General features: G+C 50.5%; 1 protein-coding gene across 4 annotated transcripts in view; it reads right to left on the bottom strand.

Annotated features, from left to right (window-relative positions):
* The window catches only part of LOC149866542 (uncharacterized), a 53,120-nt gene that overhangs the window by 11,439 nt on the left and 21,602 nt on the right, over positions 1–20,079 (bottom strand). For 3 of the 4 annotated variants that reach the window (XR_016441916.1, XM_090043871.1, XM_090043869.1), the window contains 6 exons: positions 10,812–14,391; positions 7,316–7,367; positions 6,117–6,181; positions 5,552–5,814; positions 4,218–4,378; positions 2,450–2,602 (listed from right to left, as the gene is read on the bottom strand). Coding sequence is in view for 3 of the 4 variants with exons in the window: in XM_090043869.1 (XP_089899995.1) it covers positions 2,450–2,602; positions 4,218–4,378; positions 5,552–5,814; positions 6,117–6,181; positions 7,316–7,367; positions 10,812–14,391 (4,274 nt within the window). In the remaining variant the exon portion in view is untranslated. The remainder of the gene's footprint in view (positions 1–2,449; positions 2,603–4,217; positions 4,379–5,551; positions 5,815–6,116; positions 6,182–7,315; positions 7,368–10,811; positions 14,392–20,079) is intronic. The other variant, XM_090043870.1, reaches the window with a different exon arrangement.

The raw sequence follows: 20,079 nt of genomic DNA, 5'->3' as shown, positions 1-20,079 counted from the left end.
GAGAGATGGCATCAGTGGGTTTCAGTGCACCTAAACTGTTCAGCACAGGGGAAAGGCTCACCCTGCTATGAATAAGTCCCTAACAGGGTGGCTGTGGAAGGCAACGGGGACAGCAGAGGGGACTCAATTAATCAAGTTTGCTCCATATGCAAACTGCACTGCCCTGCATGCAGTTGTATAAGTTGCGAAATGCATGTCAGCATGCAGAAAATGGCAGTCCGCAGAAAATGGCAGCAAGTACCTTTGAGGTGTTTTAGTTCAAAAGCACGCCGCTGCCATTTTCTCAGCACTGACGTGCATTTCACTACTTATACAAAGTGCCCAGCACTGCAACACAAACATGTGTAAAAATAACCCTTATGTCCTCTCCCTTTGGAACTGAGCCTTCCCCAGTGGGAGAAAGAGGAGAAATGGTAGAAAATTGGCCTCCTGATAGACTGCGCCTCTCCCAGCAGGTAGCACTGAAAGATACAGAAGCTGAGCAGACCCTGTTAGGGTATGGCCCTTCTCCAGAGGAAGACAGGAGGCTGCCTTTGTGCAGCCTCCACTGAGACTTGGATCTTATGTAGGGGTAGCATCTGGATAGGTGACAGTGAGGCAGATTCATTTGAGCCTGGGTCCCTCCCCTGGGGGAGGGTCAGTATCTAAGTGATCCACTACTCAGCTGGGCCCTCCCCATGAGAGGGTGCTGTGGCACCTGGAGCTGTTGTAACAGGGCACATTGACTGAATCCTCTAGCTCAGGGGTGGCCAACTGATGGCACACGCCCCAAGCAGCAACTGTGTGTGACAAGTGCCCTGGACACTCAGTAAAGGGAGGAGCTAGTATGGAGGTATATGAGCTAAGTCTGATGTGAAAGGAAGCATCAGGTGTCACCATCATGAACCTGGTTAACCCTTCCCTAACCATGCAGCTGCTGCCAACTTTAAGACTTTGAGCCCTTGCTTTCAGCCTCAGGGCCTGGAAAAGCTAGCCTGGCTCTTGGTGGTGAGACCTCCTCTTGCAATGGCATTCTTCCCCTGTGCCACTTTGTGTGGCCAGCGCTGCAAGCTCGACCTTCCCTGCCTCCATTCCAGCACCCCATGGTGCAAATGCTGTTGGGTATGGAGGGCTCTGTGGGGTGGGGATGAAAGTGGTACTCAGGGAGGGAGTTAGGCTTAACCTGTGGCATGCCTACCAAAAAGGCTGGCCAAAACTGCTCTAGCCAACTGTATCTGCCTCCTCCAGCAGGATGGTTTGGTGTGACCCTGCTGCTGCCCCTCTACTCCTTCCCCAAGAAGAGGCTCTGATTAGGGTTACCATATGTCTGGGATTTCCCAGAAATGTCCTCTTTTTAGATTCTCTGATCTTGGTCTGAGCTTTTTTTTTAAATATGATCAAATGTCCAGCCTTAACATTTTCCCCGGCTATTCCTGGCTTGCCCTAGCAAGGAGCTGCTTGGGGCTGGGGGCAAGGCAATTGGAGGAAAGGTGTGCAGACACATGGCCAGCATGTAGCCAGGCAAGGGGGTAGGGGCAGCAAAGCAATTGGGTGCAGGTAAGTCTGTAGGGGGCAGGGTGTGGGTGTTGGGGGGGATGTCTGGGGCTGCAACAGGGCAGGGGAGCCACCAGCCCCTCCAGTGAGGGACACAGGGTGGGAGGAGGGACCTTCAGGGGCAGTAGGGAGCTGCATGGCTGGCCCAGCAGCATTGAAGCCAGTGCCTGTGCTTGTGGGGGCAAGGCTGGGGGGAGCAGGGGGCTGTGGGTTGGGAGTGAAGGGCACTGACAAGGCTGCTTGAGAGCAAGGGGCACCAGGGGTATGGGGGAGGGCTGTGGCTTGAGAGCGAGGGGCACCAGGGGAGATGGGGGACTGTGGATTGGGGGCATGGGGCACTGGCAGCGCCAGGGGGTTGCGGGTCAGAAGTGAGGGGCACCAGCAGGGATGAGGGGAGGCTGCAGACTGGGAGTAAGAGACACCAGCATGCCTTGGTGGGGCAGGGTACTGCGGTTTGGGAATGAGGGGCACTGGCAAGGCTGGGGTCTGTGGGTTGGGAGTGAGAGGCAGCAGCATGGCTGGTGGAGGGGGCTGTGGCTTGGGAGTGCAGGGCAAGAGAATGGGCAGGGGCAGGGCACCCACATATCACTGTCCTCCACCACAGTCATATAATGCCCCCCTCCCCCCGTGTGACATGTGTCCTCTTTTTTGGAGCTGGAAATATGGTAACCCTAGCTCTGATACTGAAGGAACCAGGTGCTGATAAGCCCGTCTCTGCCCAGTACTGACAGGGCTATGGGGCTGCACAGCCCTGCCCTCTCCCACATCGGCTGCTGTGGCATGGTGGGGACCCTCTGCCGGTCCGGGAACACCAGGAGGAACTCTGCACCTGTTCAGCTCTCCCCTGGCTGACAAAGGGGACATATTGATGCAGCAAAGGTCAAAGGCTGGGGAGAGAGCCAAGCAGTGCTCTTACAGAAGCCTCTGGAAGGTCTGCTCCTGGTAAGTCTGATTTGTCACGTAGGGCAGATACACCCGGCGAAACTCTGGGGCATGCCTCAGGGCCACATCACACACATGGAAGGTGAACATGTCCTCCTCGAACTTCTCTTCCAGGTCAAAAAGGAAACTGCAGAGCCCCCCGGCATTGCCATGAAAGGAAAGTGAAACAGTTATACACACGCAGTAGACAGCATCGCTCAACAAAGCAAGGGGGCTTCCCTTGTTGCCATAGACATGTGTATCTTCCACACTCAGTCCCAAATGCAGGGCTTATACATTAAGCACACCATTTCTCTTCACTTCCAGGTCTCAGAACCAAGGTTGTGGTGCTGCTTGTTTTGGTGTGGGTTTGGGTTTGGTCTTGTCCCTACCATGGGATAAATCTGGGGGCTATCCAAAAACACCACAAATAAATAAGGAAAGATTTTTTTTCAGCTTCCATGGAGCCAGGGGATCTAAAAGATTAAAACAGCAAAGACCCTGTTTTGGAAAAATGTAGCAGAGAACAGAAGGAAGTTCCAAAGTTGATTAAGCTCTGCAGGAGGGAAAAAAGGGCTAAGAACTAGGTTAGATTCAAGGTAAATTCTGAATTGAGTCAAGGTGGGATCTGCCACATGATGGCTGGGGGTTTTAGACTGCCTTGGGACTTAGTGGGTGCTGGTTTGGGCTTGTGTCTGCTTGGTGCTGGATTTGGTTCAGGTTAAGGTTTTGATCCCAGTGATTCTAATGTGTTTCAGCTAACGGTAGATCAGACCTGGGACATGGCTGATGGCCTTCTGGATGCTTTGCTCTTCTGCAATTTCTGGTTCTAGAAATATGCCATAATTCTCAGGACTGAATGAGCATCAAGATTAGAATGACCCACTTGCCCAAAGAGGTGACAAGGATCCTTCCTGGCCAGGACTGGGTTGGACGGGACATTTGTGTCTATGGCTGGAAATAGATAGATGTGTCCCAGCACAGCTGATCTGCTTCGCTGGGCAAAACACATCACCCACTGTCCCACTTGTTGATCCTGTGATGTGTTCTCTTGGAGCTTGAGGGGCCTGGTCCCCTGCAGCCCAGGAATTCCCACACAGGATTGGGCCCCTCAAATCCTGGGAACACCTTCCTACCTTTTCCTGCTTACTATGTACCCCAGCTTGCCTTCTTTATTCAGACACACCCCAGAGATCCCAGGGACACATCTTGTTAAGCACCCCTGACTTGCCCTGCTGACCAAAACATGCCCTGGAGACCCTGGGAGTGCATATCCCAGGGTAAACAGGAGAAGCCAGTAGGCTCTCCCAGGGCTTGAGGGGCCTGAATCTGTGCAGAAACTACAGGAGTGTACAGAATCAGGCCCCTCAATCCCCTGAAGCCTTGCCCTGGATGGCTGGAGACTGCAGGCAGTTCTGGGCTGCCAAGGCTCTCCCACCATAAAGCATACACACTCATCACAATAAAGCAGTACAAATAATTGCTACCATCCATCACAGCCACAAATTTGGGCATTTTGTAGTGCAGCAAAAGGTATGAACATCTATTTACTTCTGCTTTTGCCACCATAAAAGTTTTTGTGGTGGTACAAAGGCAAGGAAAGGTGATGTTTGTTTCTCCTCTGCATCCAGCCTGTGGCTAGAGGAACATGCAGAGTAAGGACAACAGGACTACAGATTTTACATCTCTGTGTTTCATCTCTCTGGGTTCAACCTGTGCTTCACAGAGGGTGCTGTCCTTTGAAGCCAAAGATCAGGACCCACCTGGCACTAACGTCACGCACATCCTGGAGGCGAGAGAAAAGCCACTGGCGCTCTTGATTGGAAAGGACTGCGTGGAGCTCAGGTGATCGTTGGAAGTGATCCACTGCCACGTTCAAACTGCGAAGGTATGAAGCCTCAGACATGATCAACTCAAACTTGGCCTGTGGGAAAGAAGAGGGGAAAGAGCAGAATGTCAGGACAGCAAGATTGGCTGGGAACTATCTGGGTGAGATGAGGGAAGAGAGGGCAATGGAGGGGCAGAGCTCTGGAAGCTTCTTGCCTGGCATCATAGGCTGTGGGTTGATTCCTGAAGTAGAGGTCCCCCTACCTGACCACTGGCAGAAGATGGACATTTTGAACAACGAGGGCAGGGAGGGCCGGGGGTAGGCAGGCCAGCAGGGAGAAACAGGGATGTCAGTCCTTTCTGACTATCTATCCATGTGACTGGTTGGAAGAATGAGCCTGTGGGGGAGCAGGGTCCCTTTTCCCCTCCAGAAATTCCCCCTTTCTTTGTGCTCTTTTCCCAGATGGCCCTTTCTTATGAGGCTCCAGATCTCCCTAGGCCTCCCTATGCTCATCCCTCTTATTCCTTCATTAGATTACCCAAATTTCCCCCAAATCATCCTTTTCTCCCCCCTTCCCCAGGATACTTTTGTCTCCCCTCCTGTACTCTCTACTCCCATGCACCACTTCTCTGAATCCTCCTGCCCATGTCCTCTGGTTTTTGTGTGCACACAAGCCAACATTGGATTCCTGCATGCCTTTTCAGAGCAATCACAGCCTCTTGTGAGTTAGCCTATGCAATGTTTTAGGATTCCTTCCCCTCCCTGACTTCTTGGTCTACTTTCAAACTTCTTCCCCTTCCTGTATTGTGTACCATACTTCTACATCCCCACTTCAATCCCCTTTTTGCTTTCTTAAAACAAGCTTCTGTGTTCCACCAACCTGTCCCTCATCCTTTGATGCACCTTCTCCTCACTCCACTAAATTCTTTTAAGCTCACACACTTTGGTACCAAACCTTCTACATCCCCACTTCAATCCCCTTTTTGCTTTCTTAAAACAAGCTTCTGTGTTCCACCAACCTGTCCCTCATCCTTTGATGCACCTTCTCCTCACTCCACTAAATTCTTTTAAGCTCACACACTTTGGTACCAAACCTCCCTTTGTCCTTAACACACACAACTGACCATTTCTCCTTCTCTGCAGTGCTACCTGTATTAGTCCATCTTCATTCCTGCATCATGTATTCCTGCTATCCAATGCATCCATCTCCCTGCAATGCCCTCCCTGGCAAATTTCCCCATCCACCTGTCTCCAGCCTTCCTCCCATACCTCTTGTAGCTTCTGATCTTCACGGGACATGTTCATTAGCATCCTGCTCCCTCGAACCATGGGGATGTCCTGCCAGAGAGATGCATTGGACGAAACAGAGAGGCGCTGCAGATATGAGTCCTGTGGAGAGAGCACTTTCCTCCGTAACCTTGGGGAGTTGGGAGAGCTCAGTTCTATGTCCTCTGCCAAAGAATCTGCTCTCTTCTGGCTCTGAATTGCTTTGTTCAGAGCCACATCACTGTACTCCTGGTAGAGTAACTTTGCTGTGGAGAGACAGCTGCAAGTCACATACACACTAAAACAGAGACTTCCCCCCTTCCCTCTAATCTCCCTATGAGGAGAGCTTTCTACTACTGTCTCTTAGTCTAACAGATGAACATGTCTAGGCCTGTGCTGTTTGAAATGCTCCTGTCACCAGCATAACTCACCACATCTCTGATCACATTGCAGGGTACACATTATATTGCCTTCTCTGTTCACTCCCCTCTAATAAGAGGCCCTGGAGCCTCTATCAATTAAGCTCACTGGGGTTTTCAGCCCCAGCACGTAGGCAGGAGGTACTTACAGGAGTTGATCAGTTTTGAATGTCGGTGCCTGAACTGCTCCCTTGTGTCTATGGGTTTCTTCTCCCTGTCGGGGAAGAGAAGATTTAGTAAGCAAAGGGGCAAGACACAGGGAGAAATGCTGCATGGGGTGTGACTTATCCAGATTTCAGTAACTTGTCTGATACAACCAGGTCTCATTCTGCCGGTCTTGGGGTCTGCATTCCTTACTGTGACTGCCCAGGCCATAATTGCCAGGATGAAAATCTGGCAGTCAAGAGAGACAAATTCTCCTCTTGCCCCTTGGGGGCAGAGGTCCCCACTACACAAGACGAAGGTGAGGCCTGGGCCGTTGCATCACAGAATATTCTACTCTGCCACCTTGTTGTTAGGCCCCTTAAGAATCGCTCCTTGGTATAAGGCAGGAGTGGGCAAAATCTGGCCCATGGTCCTGATCTGGCCCACCAAGCAATTTTGTATGGCTTGCAGTGGATCCCTCAGTCCCACCCAGGTCAGGTGTGGAGGGCAGCCCAGGTTGTAGTGCACGCAGTCGGTCCTGCTACCCTGAGGCGCACAGTGGGAATGGGGCGGCATGGCAGCCGGACTTGCTTCCCAGTAGCCCCAGCAGCAGCAGCTCCTTCCAGCTGCTGCTGCTGGACCCAGCCCTGCTTCTTGGGCACTCCAGATCATCTGCCCTGAACCCACCACTAGTGGCTGGGACCCACATGAGCAGGTCTCACAGCCTGGCAGCTGGGATGGGGCTGTGGGTGTGTGGGGAGTGGTGTAGGATGGGCAAACGGGGCTGGGATTGTGGGGCCATGACAGCATGGGGCTGGGACCCAGAGCAGAGCTGCAATCCACTCCCTGCACATCCCTGCAATAGGCAGCAGTTTGGTGGGCAGGGGTAGCGGGGAGCAGATCATAGCTCTGCCTTGAGTCCCAGCCCCACGCTGTCACCACCCCACAATCCCAGAATTGCTCACATGTCCTGCTCCTGAATGCCACTGCCCACACACCCACAGCTCTGACCCAGCCACCTGGCCAAGCACAGAGCACAGCCACTTAGTGAGTTTTGGTGCGTTGTAGTGGCAGGGGCATGGGATACTGACCCAGTCCACAACAGCTCATCAAAACTCCCTAAGTGGCCCTTGGGCTCAAAAAATTGCCCACCCCAGTCTAAGGGGACAGCTTCTTGAAGCACAGAGGCCTATGGAAGACTCACCGGAGTAGAACCGTTTCTGAGATGACTGGCTGGACTCTGTGTGCTTCCTCCTCTGAAAAGACAAGAGAGGTTGCTGCAAGCCAGACAAGCAGAGTAACATGGCCCAGCCCAGGTAATACAGTGGAAGCAGGATCATTCATATCCAGATGGTTCACAACTTGCTTGATTTGCAGCAGGTGGTCAAATGAAACATGAGTTGCCCAGCTACAGCTTTTACTTCAAAGAGCGAGGCTTCTCCACTCAGCTGGAGCTCATTGGCTCTGAAACTTCCTGGCTTTAATAATCCTTAGCACCTACATGCACAAAAGGCTCACTGACTAAGCATTATGAAAGACACATCTACAGCCCAACAAATGAAGGGAAGCTGTAGGGACTCTGGCCATTGTGGGCTTTGATTGCCTGACTACCAGGAAGGCCAAATCACTAGCCAGAGACTGGTTTTGGTGGGCAAACAAAAACTGGAGCCCCAGTAGAAATAGTTACTTCTTAGGTTTGATGTTTAGAGATACTGACTTCCCACAGGCTTCCCATGAGGACTAACTATGGACGTGAGTCCTCAACACTTCTCAAAAATGGTTCATGCAGACTTGCAGGCCTGCGGGTCTAGTGCAGAGATGTCCAACCAGTGGCCTGAGGGCCATGTACAGCTTGTGAGAGGTTAAACTGCAGCATGCAGGGCTAGTCAGCATGCCTCTGGCACCCAGGGGCGAACACCCTTGCCATTTACCCCATCATCCCTTTTGGGATCTTTGGTTGCCCCTGTTGACTCAAATCAGCATCAGGGGAAAAGGGGGTTGGGTGGGCAGAACAGCAATGTTCACCCTTGGATTCTGGAGATGCACCAATACAACAGCTTGTGTAGCTGCACTGATAAGCCACTGCCAGAGGTGGATCATCTGCCTCATGAGAAGCTGTGTGATCTGCAGTGATCCTGGTTTTCTCTGATAAAAAAATTCCCCCTTTTCAGATTAAAAATAGTATCCCAAAACCTAAATTTTTCCATGATTAAAATGAATCATGACTATAACACACACACACGTGTGTGTGGCAGGTGTGGGAATGTGTCAGGGGACTCCTTCTCATGGAGTTCAGGTCTCTGGACATCACTTCTTCAGGTGGCTGGGCTTGCACACTATATATATAGTGGTGTTTCATTTTAATCATGGAAAAATGTTGATTTTGTGTTACTTTTTTTAATTTGAAATTTGTGGATTTTTTTTTAATTGGAGAAAACCAGTATCTCTACTGATCTACATGCAACCCACAGCGGTGACCTACCTGGAAACTGCATGCATGCACGTACACATGCACTCTTTGAGTCAGTTTCTCCCTCTTTAAAATGGGGGAAACATTTGCCTCTTTGGTACAGCTGTGCTAGAGACTTCACTAAATTCTGAGGAAAGTGGGCGCAGAGTAAAGGTGAATAAGCAGAGAACTCAAAAGAGTGTAGTGCATGAGGCTGGGGCAGGAGACTTTTGTTGCTCCTTCCATTTCAAAGATAAAAATTGATGAGTCTGCAATATTTGAAGCCATTTTGGTTCAAATGTATGGTCATTTCCCTGAATCCCAATGCCTGCGGAATGTGAAAGAAAAAATACAAAATGAATTGAAGGGGAAAAAGATTCGTCCAGCAAGCTATGAATTTCACACAGCCAAAACATCTGGTTCTATAAGATAACGGCAATGGTCACACATCCTCCCGCAGACAAGATAGATACCCTATTGGCTAGTGCAAAGCTGCTCAAGATCTGGCCAATTATACTGCATCACCTGGCAGCAGTAGCTCTGCTCCCCTGATGCCAGATCTCCAGATCCACAGGGCGCTTTAGGGCCTGAACACTAGGTCCGGCACCTGATCCCAATGCGCAGAACCAGTTGGAGCACTGAGCCCCAAGGCCCAATCTCAGTGTGGGGGGCTGGGAGAGGGCGGTGCCAGCCCCTCAGGATCCAATCTTGGCACAAAGGGTGGAAGTGAGCGGCACTAGCTCCCTAGGATTCAATCCTGATGCGACGGGCAGGAAAAGAGTTGTGCCAGGCACTAGCGCCCAATCTGGCCTGCAGATGGGCTCTGGGGCACTCCTTTGGCTGGTTGAGCCAAGAGATTGAGCCCTACTGGGCTACTGGGATGTTGGAAGATTTAGACTTGAAATTAAGTCATGAGTTTGTAGTCTCTGCCCAAATCAGGGCTCAAGCTATGATAGATCAATGTTCTGATGCGTCTCAAACCGTACTCTTGTGAAACATCCCTTCATAGACTCAGTATGAGACCTGAAGGGACCCAGATCACACTAAACAGCTCTCAGACCATCTGTGAAAGGCAACAGCATGCAGGACAGGATATCTGAAATCTCACCAGCTGTATTGCTCTTACTATTAGGAAGCATGTGCACTACAGGTTTCTCTTGCTTTCTGCAGGTTCTGTATGTATGAATTCGCTCTTATGCAATGACCTTTTTTATGCCAAAAATTCATTATATGTGAGGTAAATTCACTCTTATGCGATCAGTGTGATGGAAGCCAGCAGTCAGCTGCGTTGCGTGGTGCATTGTGGCAGTGACACCACAAGCAGAGGAAGAAAAAATTATTTTGGCAGGGAGGAGTGGGGGCTGAGCTGGGAAGTGGTGCCTGGGCCAGGCTGGAGCACTGGCCCCTGCAGCTTGGCCCATCAGCACCGCGCCCCGGGAGCCATGAAGCTGCCTGGCAGCAGCATCTGCAGCCACTGCTCAGGGGAGGTGGTGCACACTTCTGGCACTGCAGCTGTGCTTGTGTGTACTGTCTGCTGTTGGTAAGTACCAAAATTGTCTTGTAAAAGTGACAAAATGGGGCTGGGGGTCAGTACAGCTGAGGTCTTGGAACTATCCCTATCTGTCACATTGTAAAGTGGGTTCCCTTTATGCAAATTCAAGTTATGCATCATTTTCTAGGAACACATTACAGCATAAAGTGGGGGAAACGTGTATTTCCTTAACATTGGCCTACTGCTCTGACTGCAGTGAAATGGTATGGCCACCCGGTGGCAGTAAATGATGTGATGAGAATCCACATTTCATATGAGGATCTCCTGTGAAGCAGGAGCAGGAGGACTGCATATAAAGGAACAGGGCCAGAGCTCTGACTGTGGGCAGGCGTGGGAAGAAGGAAGTGAAGAAAGCAGGGAAGGGAGAGTGGGAGGATATGTTGGACAGAGAACGGGTAGAGATGAATAGGAGCTGCGTGTGCAGCTGGTGTTTGCAGCTCAGACCAGAGAGCAGGGTTGGTGGTAGAAGGGAGAGGGCAGGGCTGGGGAGCACTAACAGAGCTGTGGGGAACCCTGGACTGGGCTAGCACAGGGTGACAGGGCAGGACTGGGATGCACTTGCACAGCTGTGTGAGGGTAATACTGATGGTGAAGTCAGCCAAACATTTTTGATAGGTGCTCTCAACCCCTCACAACTGTTTCATACTGGGATTAGAATTTGGGGGGCAAATTTGGGAAGAGAAGGAAGAGGAAACTCACCATGATGCAAGCTGTCTGTCAGTCCCGAGACCCGCTTCAGGCCTTGCCGGTGCCAGTCTTTGCTTTTTGCTCGGAGTTTAACCAAGGCTTTCTGCTCTGGCACCTCTACCTTGATGACTTTTTTTTCTGGACAACTCGATGACTTTTCCAAGGGCATGTGCCTAGTCACTTCCTCCACCTGCTGAGCTGGTAAGGGGAGCAACTCTCCCTGCCCGACCAGCCTATGTCTGCATGGCCTCATACCCTCTCCTATCTTCATAATGGCAGCAGGAGTGGGAGTGCTCCTGGTATCTTTTCCAGTGGCGCTAGCCAGTTGTTGGTCCCACAGTTGCTCCTCTGTGACTGGTTTTTGTTGGTATAGGGTCCTGACAGTTGGTGGGGATCGAGGGCTGAACTGGAGAAAATGGATGGGGTTGGTGAATGCTAGGGCTGGAAGTGGTTGTACCAAATTTCTGGGCAGAGAGTCTGTAGGTGTTCTCTGGGCTCTCGGCAAGGCCGTGGGGACACGGTCTGGGGGGGATTTTCCATCGTGCATCTCCACTGCTGCATGGCTGTCATCAGAGCACACCTCTGAGACCTCATTTCCACACACTGGAAAATCTGAGTTCCTAGCCAAAAGGCTTGCCTGCAAGTCACTGGTGTCCCCCACATCCTGTGTCCTTGCGTCCCTGAAATCTTGATGGAGCTTCATCATCTCCTCTTTCTTGGTCATGAGGGGCTGCTTCTCCACTCCATCATCTCTGTTGGAGTCAGAAGCCGAACCAAGGTTATTGTCCTCAGGCACAGAGACTACAGTTTGCATGGGGTGACTGGCACTGGGATCAGTGCTTGGTAAGTGGTCACAGTCTGGTATATAGGCTAGAGATGGATTGGACCTGGGTATGGGAAGCAATGGTGGGTCAGTGTCAAGTATAAGGGCGGGGGGGCTGGTATCAGACTCAAGGGCTGAGGACTGGGTAGAGTCAGTCACAGGGGATGGAGGCTGGGGAAGTGGGGTAACATCAGGGTCAGGAGCTAGGGGAAGGCTGGTGTCATGCACTGGAGATGGTGGCTGCCCTTGCTGGTCCATGGAAAAGACCACTGTTTCTTCAGAGGGCTGGAAGACAGTGTTTGGGGCCTCGAGGGTCCTGGATATAGCCTCTTCTAAGTCCGGGCTCGAATGAGACTGATTTAGTGAAGGGCTATGTTGTACTGCATGATCCACGTTTGCTCCTGTTTCCTTTCCCTGGAAAACAAAGCTTCTGGAGTGTGACTTTTGGTGCTGCTGGAGGTTTTCCTGATAGGTCAATGGTGCAGGAGCCCCGTCTAGTGTTTGGGGTACCGAATCTGCAGGGGAAGGGGTGGGTTCTGTGCACTCGCCATCCTTGGTCGGGCTCTGCCCAGAAGGGGGATGTCTGGAAGCTGTGAAGAAGGAAGGTTGAGTGCCAGGCTCTTCGTGAAGGGCTTCGTCAGAGGTAACCAGTCTCTGGGGAGTCTGGGCATCTACTGTGCTGGCAGATGCTGAGGCTCCTTCACCAGGCACCATGTCCAGCAGACAGGAAGCCTGCTTAGTCATCTCCTGCTTTGTTTGGTCAGCTCTTTTCTCACCATCCTCCTGAGTTAGATCAGTGGGTGCTGCTACCACGCTGAGATCTGAGGGTGAGGCTGGAGTGAGATCCTGATGTCTGGGAATCTCTGGGCTTTCTGCAACAAGATGGAGATCTGTAGGGCCAGGTGACTCTACCTTTTTAGCAACAGAAAAAAGATGCATGGGCCTGGGAGTGTCCAGATTCTCTGCATCTCTGGGGGATACTGGTTCTCCACTGAAGGGCATATCTCCTCCATCAGCAACGCCCTGGTCTGACCTGTCTCCATTGCAGTGACAGTCCTTGCTGTTGCTGGTTCTGTCATCCTGAGTGGTTTCTCCACAGTCTTGGCTGCTAATAGAAATGCAGCTAGAAGTGCCAGAGATCCCTGGGCCTTCCAGTTGCTCAGAGATGTGGCAGGTGTGGGAATGTGTCAGGGGACTCCTGCTCATGGGGCTCAGATCACAAGACATCACCTCTTCAGGTGGCTGGGCTTGTGCACAGGCCTTTGGCAATATATCCTCACCCAGGGGCTGCCCCTGGGAGACACGTTCCTCAGAAGGAAGGGCTGGTCCTATCCCCTCAGCCAAAGAAATGCTGTCTCCCAAACTGTGGAGATCCACTTTGGGCTGGGAGACTAAATGTGTCCTTGGACTCAATACTTGCAATGGAGCCTCTGTCTCCACTGTTTCCCCCCCTGGCTCCTGTCTCACATTATTCCATCCCCCATCCTCCTCATTTTCCAACTCCTGTTCTGGTGAGTCCATATCAGGCTGCTCCTCCTCTCCCAGCATTTGCTCCTGCAGCTCTGCCTGCTTCAGTTCAGGCTCCTCTTTCATCTCCCCCTGCTCTGGCTCCTCATGCTGGGACTCATCCACCTCTTCCATATTTTCTGCAGCAGTCCTTGCCTGGGAGATGCTTTGTCTTGGTGATTCAGTATTACTGCCTCCTACTCTACCATGATCTTCCTCCTCCTTTTGGGGGCAGGGTTCTATAGGACCAGAGGGACTTTGCTTAGAAACCATTTCCATTCCCTGATCTGAGATTGAAGATTTGCTCCCTTTCTCACAGGGGGATAGGGACATCTCTCCTTCTATGTTTTCCCCAGTCAATTGTGTCTTTCCCTGGCTGTTCCCCGAGAAAGTATGAGGTGGGTGATGTGGAGAAGAAGGATCTTCCCCTCCCTGGAATTCCTGGCCCTTGTCACCATTATCCATACAAGGCTTGGGTGTCATCCTGCCCACTGTCTCTGTCCCAGGAAAAGGGTCCTCACCTATCGCATCTTTTGCCCTTGGTAAAGGATCATTGCAGATCCCACTTACGGCCTCTGTCTGTTTCAGGGGCTCTCTCATAATACCATCATGCAAAGGCTCAGTCTTGTAACAACCCTCTGAAATGGTCTTACACACCAGGAAACGTTTGGTAGCTGGTTCCCTCTGATCACAAACAGTTTCTGCCGCAGAGCTTTCCTCATGCTGTACCTGGGGGACAGCATCAAGAGATGCCCAGGCCTGTGCCTGGTCCTGGTCCTGAGGACATTTAACATGGGTGTCTAGGGTGGGGCTTGGCACCCCCACAACTGGGTTGGGAGAGGAAGAATACTCGCTGCTTTCAGGGTGCACTAATTTTCCCTGGTCAGAGTTCAAAGGCTGGACCCATTTCTCTTTCTCCAGTGGAGTCATCTCTAGTACTGTAGGATTTCTCTCCCGCTCCAGGAGCTCTTCCCAGTGCCTGACATCTCCCTCCTCTGGTTCCAGCTCTGCTGGCACTTCTTCCACAGGGTTGGGGGATCTGTCCCACATCTCTGCTGCTTCCTCAGCAGAAAGGAGGCTCACAGGGTCCTGAGGAATGAGGGCAGAGGCAGAAAGCCCAATGGACATCATGACAGACTCAGTGGTGGCATGTTGTCCCCTTCCGGATGGCAGAGGTTCAGGGCTTTCTTTGCTGGGGCTGCTGGTTCCTGGGGAAGCCAGGCCACCCTCACTGGTCTCTTCAGACTCCATCAGTGAGACATGCTGTGAACAAGAAACACACATTTGGTATCATCAAGTAGCTTTGCTGGAAATTGAGCTGACTGGCCCCAAAATCTTTAAAACTTAGAAGTTACTGTAGTTAGGGGCAGGGGGAAAACAAACTTGTACCCCCACATAAAGGAAATAGTTGGGAAAGAGAAGCATTAAGGGTGGGGGTCCAAAACAAATTAGATTTGAGTTCAATTTATGATAAACCAACAAAACAAAGCAGTCAGTCCTATCTGGGACTGCAGCAGCAAAGACTCTTGGGCAGAGAGCTGTTGGTCCCTTCTCTTATGGTCCACCCTGGAGAACCTGGGGGTTGGTTCTGGTCCTCTCAACACCGGAAGCCAACAAACAGGTGGGTGTTCACAGAACAAAATGACCAATGGTCTTTACTTGGCTTTCTATTTGTGTGCATTACCACCCTGTGGTGGCTGGCTTAAAGAACAGGTAAAGGACCCGTTACTACCACTGACTAAGAAGCTCTCCTGCAGCTCAGCCAAGAGAGATTCAGGCTTTTGGAACTGAGGGATGAGGGCTTGACTCATAGTGCTGTGAGTATATGTGCAATTTACTTAGAAACTGGCCCTGTCCATAGAACATCACAGGGATGAATTAATATGAGGAAAGAATGTAAGAGCTTCTCCAAGAGCTGAAAAGGCACTCAACCATCCTTCAGACTGTACAAGACCTTGACTGCAAAGAGCAGGAAGGAATTATTTAGTCATCATGGGCATCTTTACACATGCTCTGGAGGTGGGAGGGGGGTACTCTCATTAATTAGAGCACCCACATTAATTAGAGCACCCTAACTTGTTTATTCAGTGTCCCACACTTCAAAATGATGACTCTGAACAAGTTTTAGTTAAAGCACCCACATCGCCATTTTGAAGTGCAGGGAGGATGAATACATGAGACGTAGAGGCTGCTGGAATGCACTAATTAGCACGTTCCAGCAGACTCCATTAATCAATTAATCGGTCTGCTCTGAAGCACTGTGATTACAGTGTGTCAGAGCAACATCCTCACACATGTATCGGCACCCCATAAGGCATGCAGCTATAAATAGAAAGAAGAGAAACCAAGAAAATCATTACTTAGGCTGGCTTTCAAGGCAAAAATTCAGACCTCTATGAAATGGTGTCCCTCACAAAATGATGGAAGCACCTGCTTACATTTCTAGGTGTGGATAAAGCATGAGTATTGGACAGTACAGGGCACATGGGAAGAGGAAGTGGAAACTGGTCCACTGCTTTTTCCTTAAAACATGTCCCTCCTATCTCCTGCCATCCATCCCTAGACAGCTTCTGTTCCCAGGTCCTTTGACCTTAATTTTTTCTCTTTCATATACCAGCCTCTCTTCCTTTCATGTGAGCAATGGAGGATATAGCCCTGCTTTTCAACCAGGGATGTCAAACTAATTTGGCACCACAGCCCAGAGAAATGGTGCAGGATCAGGAAAAAGGGCACAGGGCTGGCCCCACTGGGCCCAAGGTCCCCCCCATGCTAGATCCAGTGCATGCAGCAGCCACTCCAGCCAGCCTGGCACCCAGCAGGAAAAGGCCCAGTGTCCTGAGAGCTTAACTGCTTCTTGTGGGAACAAACCACAATGCCAGGCTTCTTCCCATGATGCTACTGGGGTCCCAGCACCACTGCTCTTGCCCATGTGCTTGGCAGCCAAATGATTGAGAGCAGTGGTGCTGGAATCACAGCAGTACTGTGGCTTCTTCCCGTAGCTGTAGCCCGAGTCCCCAAGTGGGAGATGCAGCATTGGAGCTGCCACAGCACCAGAGCCACCGTAGCACCACGGGGAAAAAGCCTAACATGGTGGACAATTGGTTACCACCCTGGAAACAAGCTGCAGCACCTCTGAGGCTCCAGCACTGTGGGTCTCACCCAGGTGCTTGACTGCCGTCATGGGAGGGTCCCCCATCCAAGCCAGAGTGGGACAGAAGTCTGTGGACAAAATGACCAGGCTCTGTAGGCTGAATCTGATCTGTGGCCCTTATGTTTAATCAGCTTTAAACGGTTGCATGTGTCCCTGGTTGGGTACCAGGAGTTATGCCAAAGCGTGGCATGAAGGAACAGTACAATTCCTGTCTCTATGCCAGTCCTTTTAGATCCCTCTCCAAACAAAACCATAATGCCCCTCTTCCCCATCCTTACTGACCACTATCAAACCCTCTAGCCACTGATTCTCAACCCTGCGCCAGGCTATAGCAACTGCCCCACATTCCTGCCCCGCACCCCACACACACACTCTCCCACATCACACAAGCTCCTAGACCTGCTTTCTGGCTCTGGCAATCTGATACAGCTTCACAGCCTAGAAGTCACAATACCTCCCCCCCACCTGCAGCATAATGGATCTAGGTTTTCCCCTTCCCCTCTCCCAAGCAGACAAGCAAACCCAAACTCTCTTCCCTCCTCACACATTGCCAAATTCTCCATAAATCAAAGATCATGATGTTCAGCATTCAAGCTGCCATTGTAAAGAAGAGTACCAAGGGAACTGCAGGGCTAGACTTTAGAGACAAAGAAAGGGATGCAGGAAAATGTCTGGAAATTCGGGATCACATTTGCCATCTTTACTGGGGATATCACTGAAATGGGTGGTGAGCACAGGTGGGACATAGGTGCATGGAAAGGGGATTAGGGTTTACTTCGTGGGGTGAAGCTGGCTCAGTGTCAATGGGAAATCTCTGTTTCCTGACAGGAAAGGAAGCAGTGATTGGAGTGCAGCACTGAGCACCTAAATAGGAAACATTTTTACTCCATCCTCAGGAGACTGATATTTCAGAATGGTTTCCCAATTCCTAGCTGGGAAGGAAAGTCAATCTGAAAATTTTGCAAACAAAACCTCCCCCCTGAAAATAACTTGGGCTGGAGTCACTGAAGCTTGGTATCTAAGTGTTCCACTTCTATTTCCTTTTAATTCTAATCATTTCAAATATCAATGATCTTGCTTTTATTCCAAGCCAAAATTAACCCTTTATTTTAAACAATTTCACTTGTGATGTGTTAACTTTTTTCAGTAAATGTTCCCAAACCGCTATCTACATGGGAGCTTCTCTCTGGGTGAAGAGGTGTATGGCCATAACCATTCAGCAGCTCACTCCCCATGGGCTGTTGCTAGTCAATACCTACCTATGTGGTTAGATTAAGTGTTGAGGTTGTTTTCAGAGAGAAGGGTGCTGTCCTCATCTTAAGGTGCTGTCCTCCTGCATCATAAGGTTTGAAATGTCCAGGCAATTATCTATCCATGGTTTTGTACAGTTGATTCTTCCACATTGTTCTGGGGCCACTGATAAGAACTTATATTTGCCCTCTGTCTAGACCTCAGATTTCATCAACAGGAAGGAGGATTTCTCACATGTGCTGCAGGATCTGGCTGATAGCCATGGAAAGCTCACCCATATCACTATATGGTAGTATGGAACAGCCCATGATGCCAGGACCATCAGACACTTAGCTCTGTTCTGCCATGAGAAATGGTGGCCTGGCTCCCTGAACCATGATGGACATAAATGACAACACAGTTCTTTCTGTCAGTCTGGAAGATCCAGCTCACTCTCTGCTTCCTTGGCCTATGAAACCTCCTACAAAACACTTGGACAGGAGAAAGAAGCTGTTCAATTATACCCTGAGCAGATGCAAGATGACAGTGGAACATGCACAATGGAGGGGCCTGCCATTAAGGTTGAAGCCTGCTGGGCAACTTTTGCCGCAGGGAACAGCTGGCATCTATATTTTACACAGAGAGGAAGAGAGTAGGGGCAAAACTGTGGAGGGAGGGATGCAGGCAGACATTCTGGACAACTGGAGATTTAGCTTTTGCTCAGGGACACAGTCAAAGCTGGTATATGTTCCTACTAGGAGGTTGTAGTAAAAAAATTATACATGTTTGCAGATCCAGGATTTTGCAAAGGGGTGTGTGGGACAGCAAACAGTGCTGCAAAGGTGGCTGCACCCCCTGCTTCCAGCCTTCCTCGCCTCCCCGCCTGCACTGTGGTGGGTACATCATATTGCAGGAGCAGCTCTTGGGGACTAAGTCCCCAAAGCGGGTAAAAATTCCCCCTCTTCTTCTCCCTGCTCAGAGAAAAGTCTCATCCCCTCCACTTCCCCCTCTCCTCCACCCACCACTGCCACTGTCCCTGCTGCGCCAGGGGCAAAGGGAGCTCAAGAGTTGCTTCTACCCAGCTCTGGCTAGGCTTCATTTGGGCTGAGCTCAGCCTAGGACAGTGGCAACATCAGGCAGGTTCCCCATCCCTGCAGCTGTTCCTAGGATGGGGGGAACATATGGGGGAACCAGGCAAGGAGGAGGAACCCACCTCCCACTGTCCCAGGCTGAGCAGGACACCAAGCTTGGTGGAGCTGCAGGCACTCTGACAGTTGGGCCAGGATCCAGAATGACAAGTTTCAACAAGGTCAAATGCAAAGCCCTGCATTTGTGATGGAATAACAGCATGCACAAATACAAACTGGGGAATAAGCGACTAGGCTGCAGTACTGCAGAGAAGGACCTGCGGGTTACAGTATACCATGAGCTGAATATGAGGCAACAGGGTGCTCTTGTCACAACAAAGGGCAACATCATACTGGCCTGTGTTAACAGAAGCAAATCAAAGGAAGTGATTTTTCCACTCTATTCAACACTGGCAAAGCCTCACCTGGTGTACTGCATCTACTTTAGGCCCCTCACTTCAAAAAGGATGTGGATAGTTTGGAAAGAGTCCTACGTAGAGCAGGAAAAATGATTAGGGGCCTGGGAGGCAAGACTTGTGAGGAAAGGCTGAAAGAACGAGGGTTATTTGTTTGATCTGGAGAAGAGAAGACTAAGGGGGGAGTTGACAACAGTCTTCAAATAACTGAAGGGTGAGTACAGAGAGGATGGAGATAGGCTTTTCTCTGTGGCTGTAGGGGACAGGACTAGGAGCAATGGCCTCAAACTGCAGCAGGGGAAATTTAGGTTGGACATTAGAGGAGTTTCCTGGCTATGAGGGTGGTCAAGCATTGGAACAGGCTATGTAGAGAAGCTATGGACTCTCCAGTCTTGGAAGTTTTCAAGGGTAAGTTGGATGCTTGGCTGAAATGGAGATGACAATCAGTCACGATGACCACAGAGCAGTAAAGGACATGCAGGCAGAGACAAGCTGACAAAAGTGCCTAGCTAAGCAGTGAAAGAACCACCAACAGTAAACCCATTCATTTGGAAACCCACCCCAAAGGCTAGAAAACTTGCTTCTAAATCAGATGAATTCAATGTGGCTCAAAACCCCTTAGGATTCAAAACAGACATTTTTTTATGAGAGGACTCAAGGTTACTCCTCCTGAAACAAACTCCCAAGCAGAGGCTAGCTCTTAAACTAACCAGGAACAAGGCACTTGTATTCCACAGAAAGGTAATCAGAGATCATTCTATCTGCAGACAAACCCTAAGACTCTTATTCTCTACAATTAGAGAAGATGTAAATTCCCCCACCCTCTTCCCTCTGGTGTACAGACTCAGCAGACTCCTTCCCCACCCCCACCCCTGCATATAAGCACTGCCTATGAAATATGTGGTGCTATCTACTCCCTACCTCTCCCCGCCTCCCCCCTCTTGCCGCCCCAGGCCCTGGCAGCTGTGCTAAGGCAGAGCAGAGTATGTGTGCACACACCCCATGGCTGTTGTAAATGTTCTGCAGA

Source organism: Crocodylus siamensis, chromosome 4 (genome assembly GCF_052110815.1).
Source record: "Crocodylus siamensis isolate JL-2025a chromosome 4, ASM5211081v1, whole genome shotgun sequence".
Classification (NCBI taxonomy): domain Eukaryota; kingdom Metazoa; phylum Chordata; order Crocodylia; family Crocodylidae; genus Crocodylus; species Crocodylus siamensis.
This window is presented reverse-complemented; position numbering and strand designations above follow the sequence as displayed.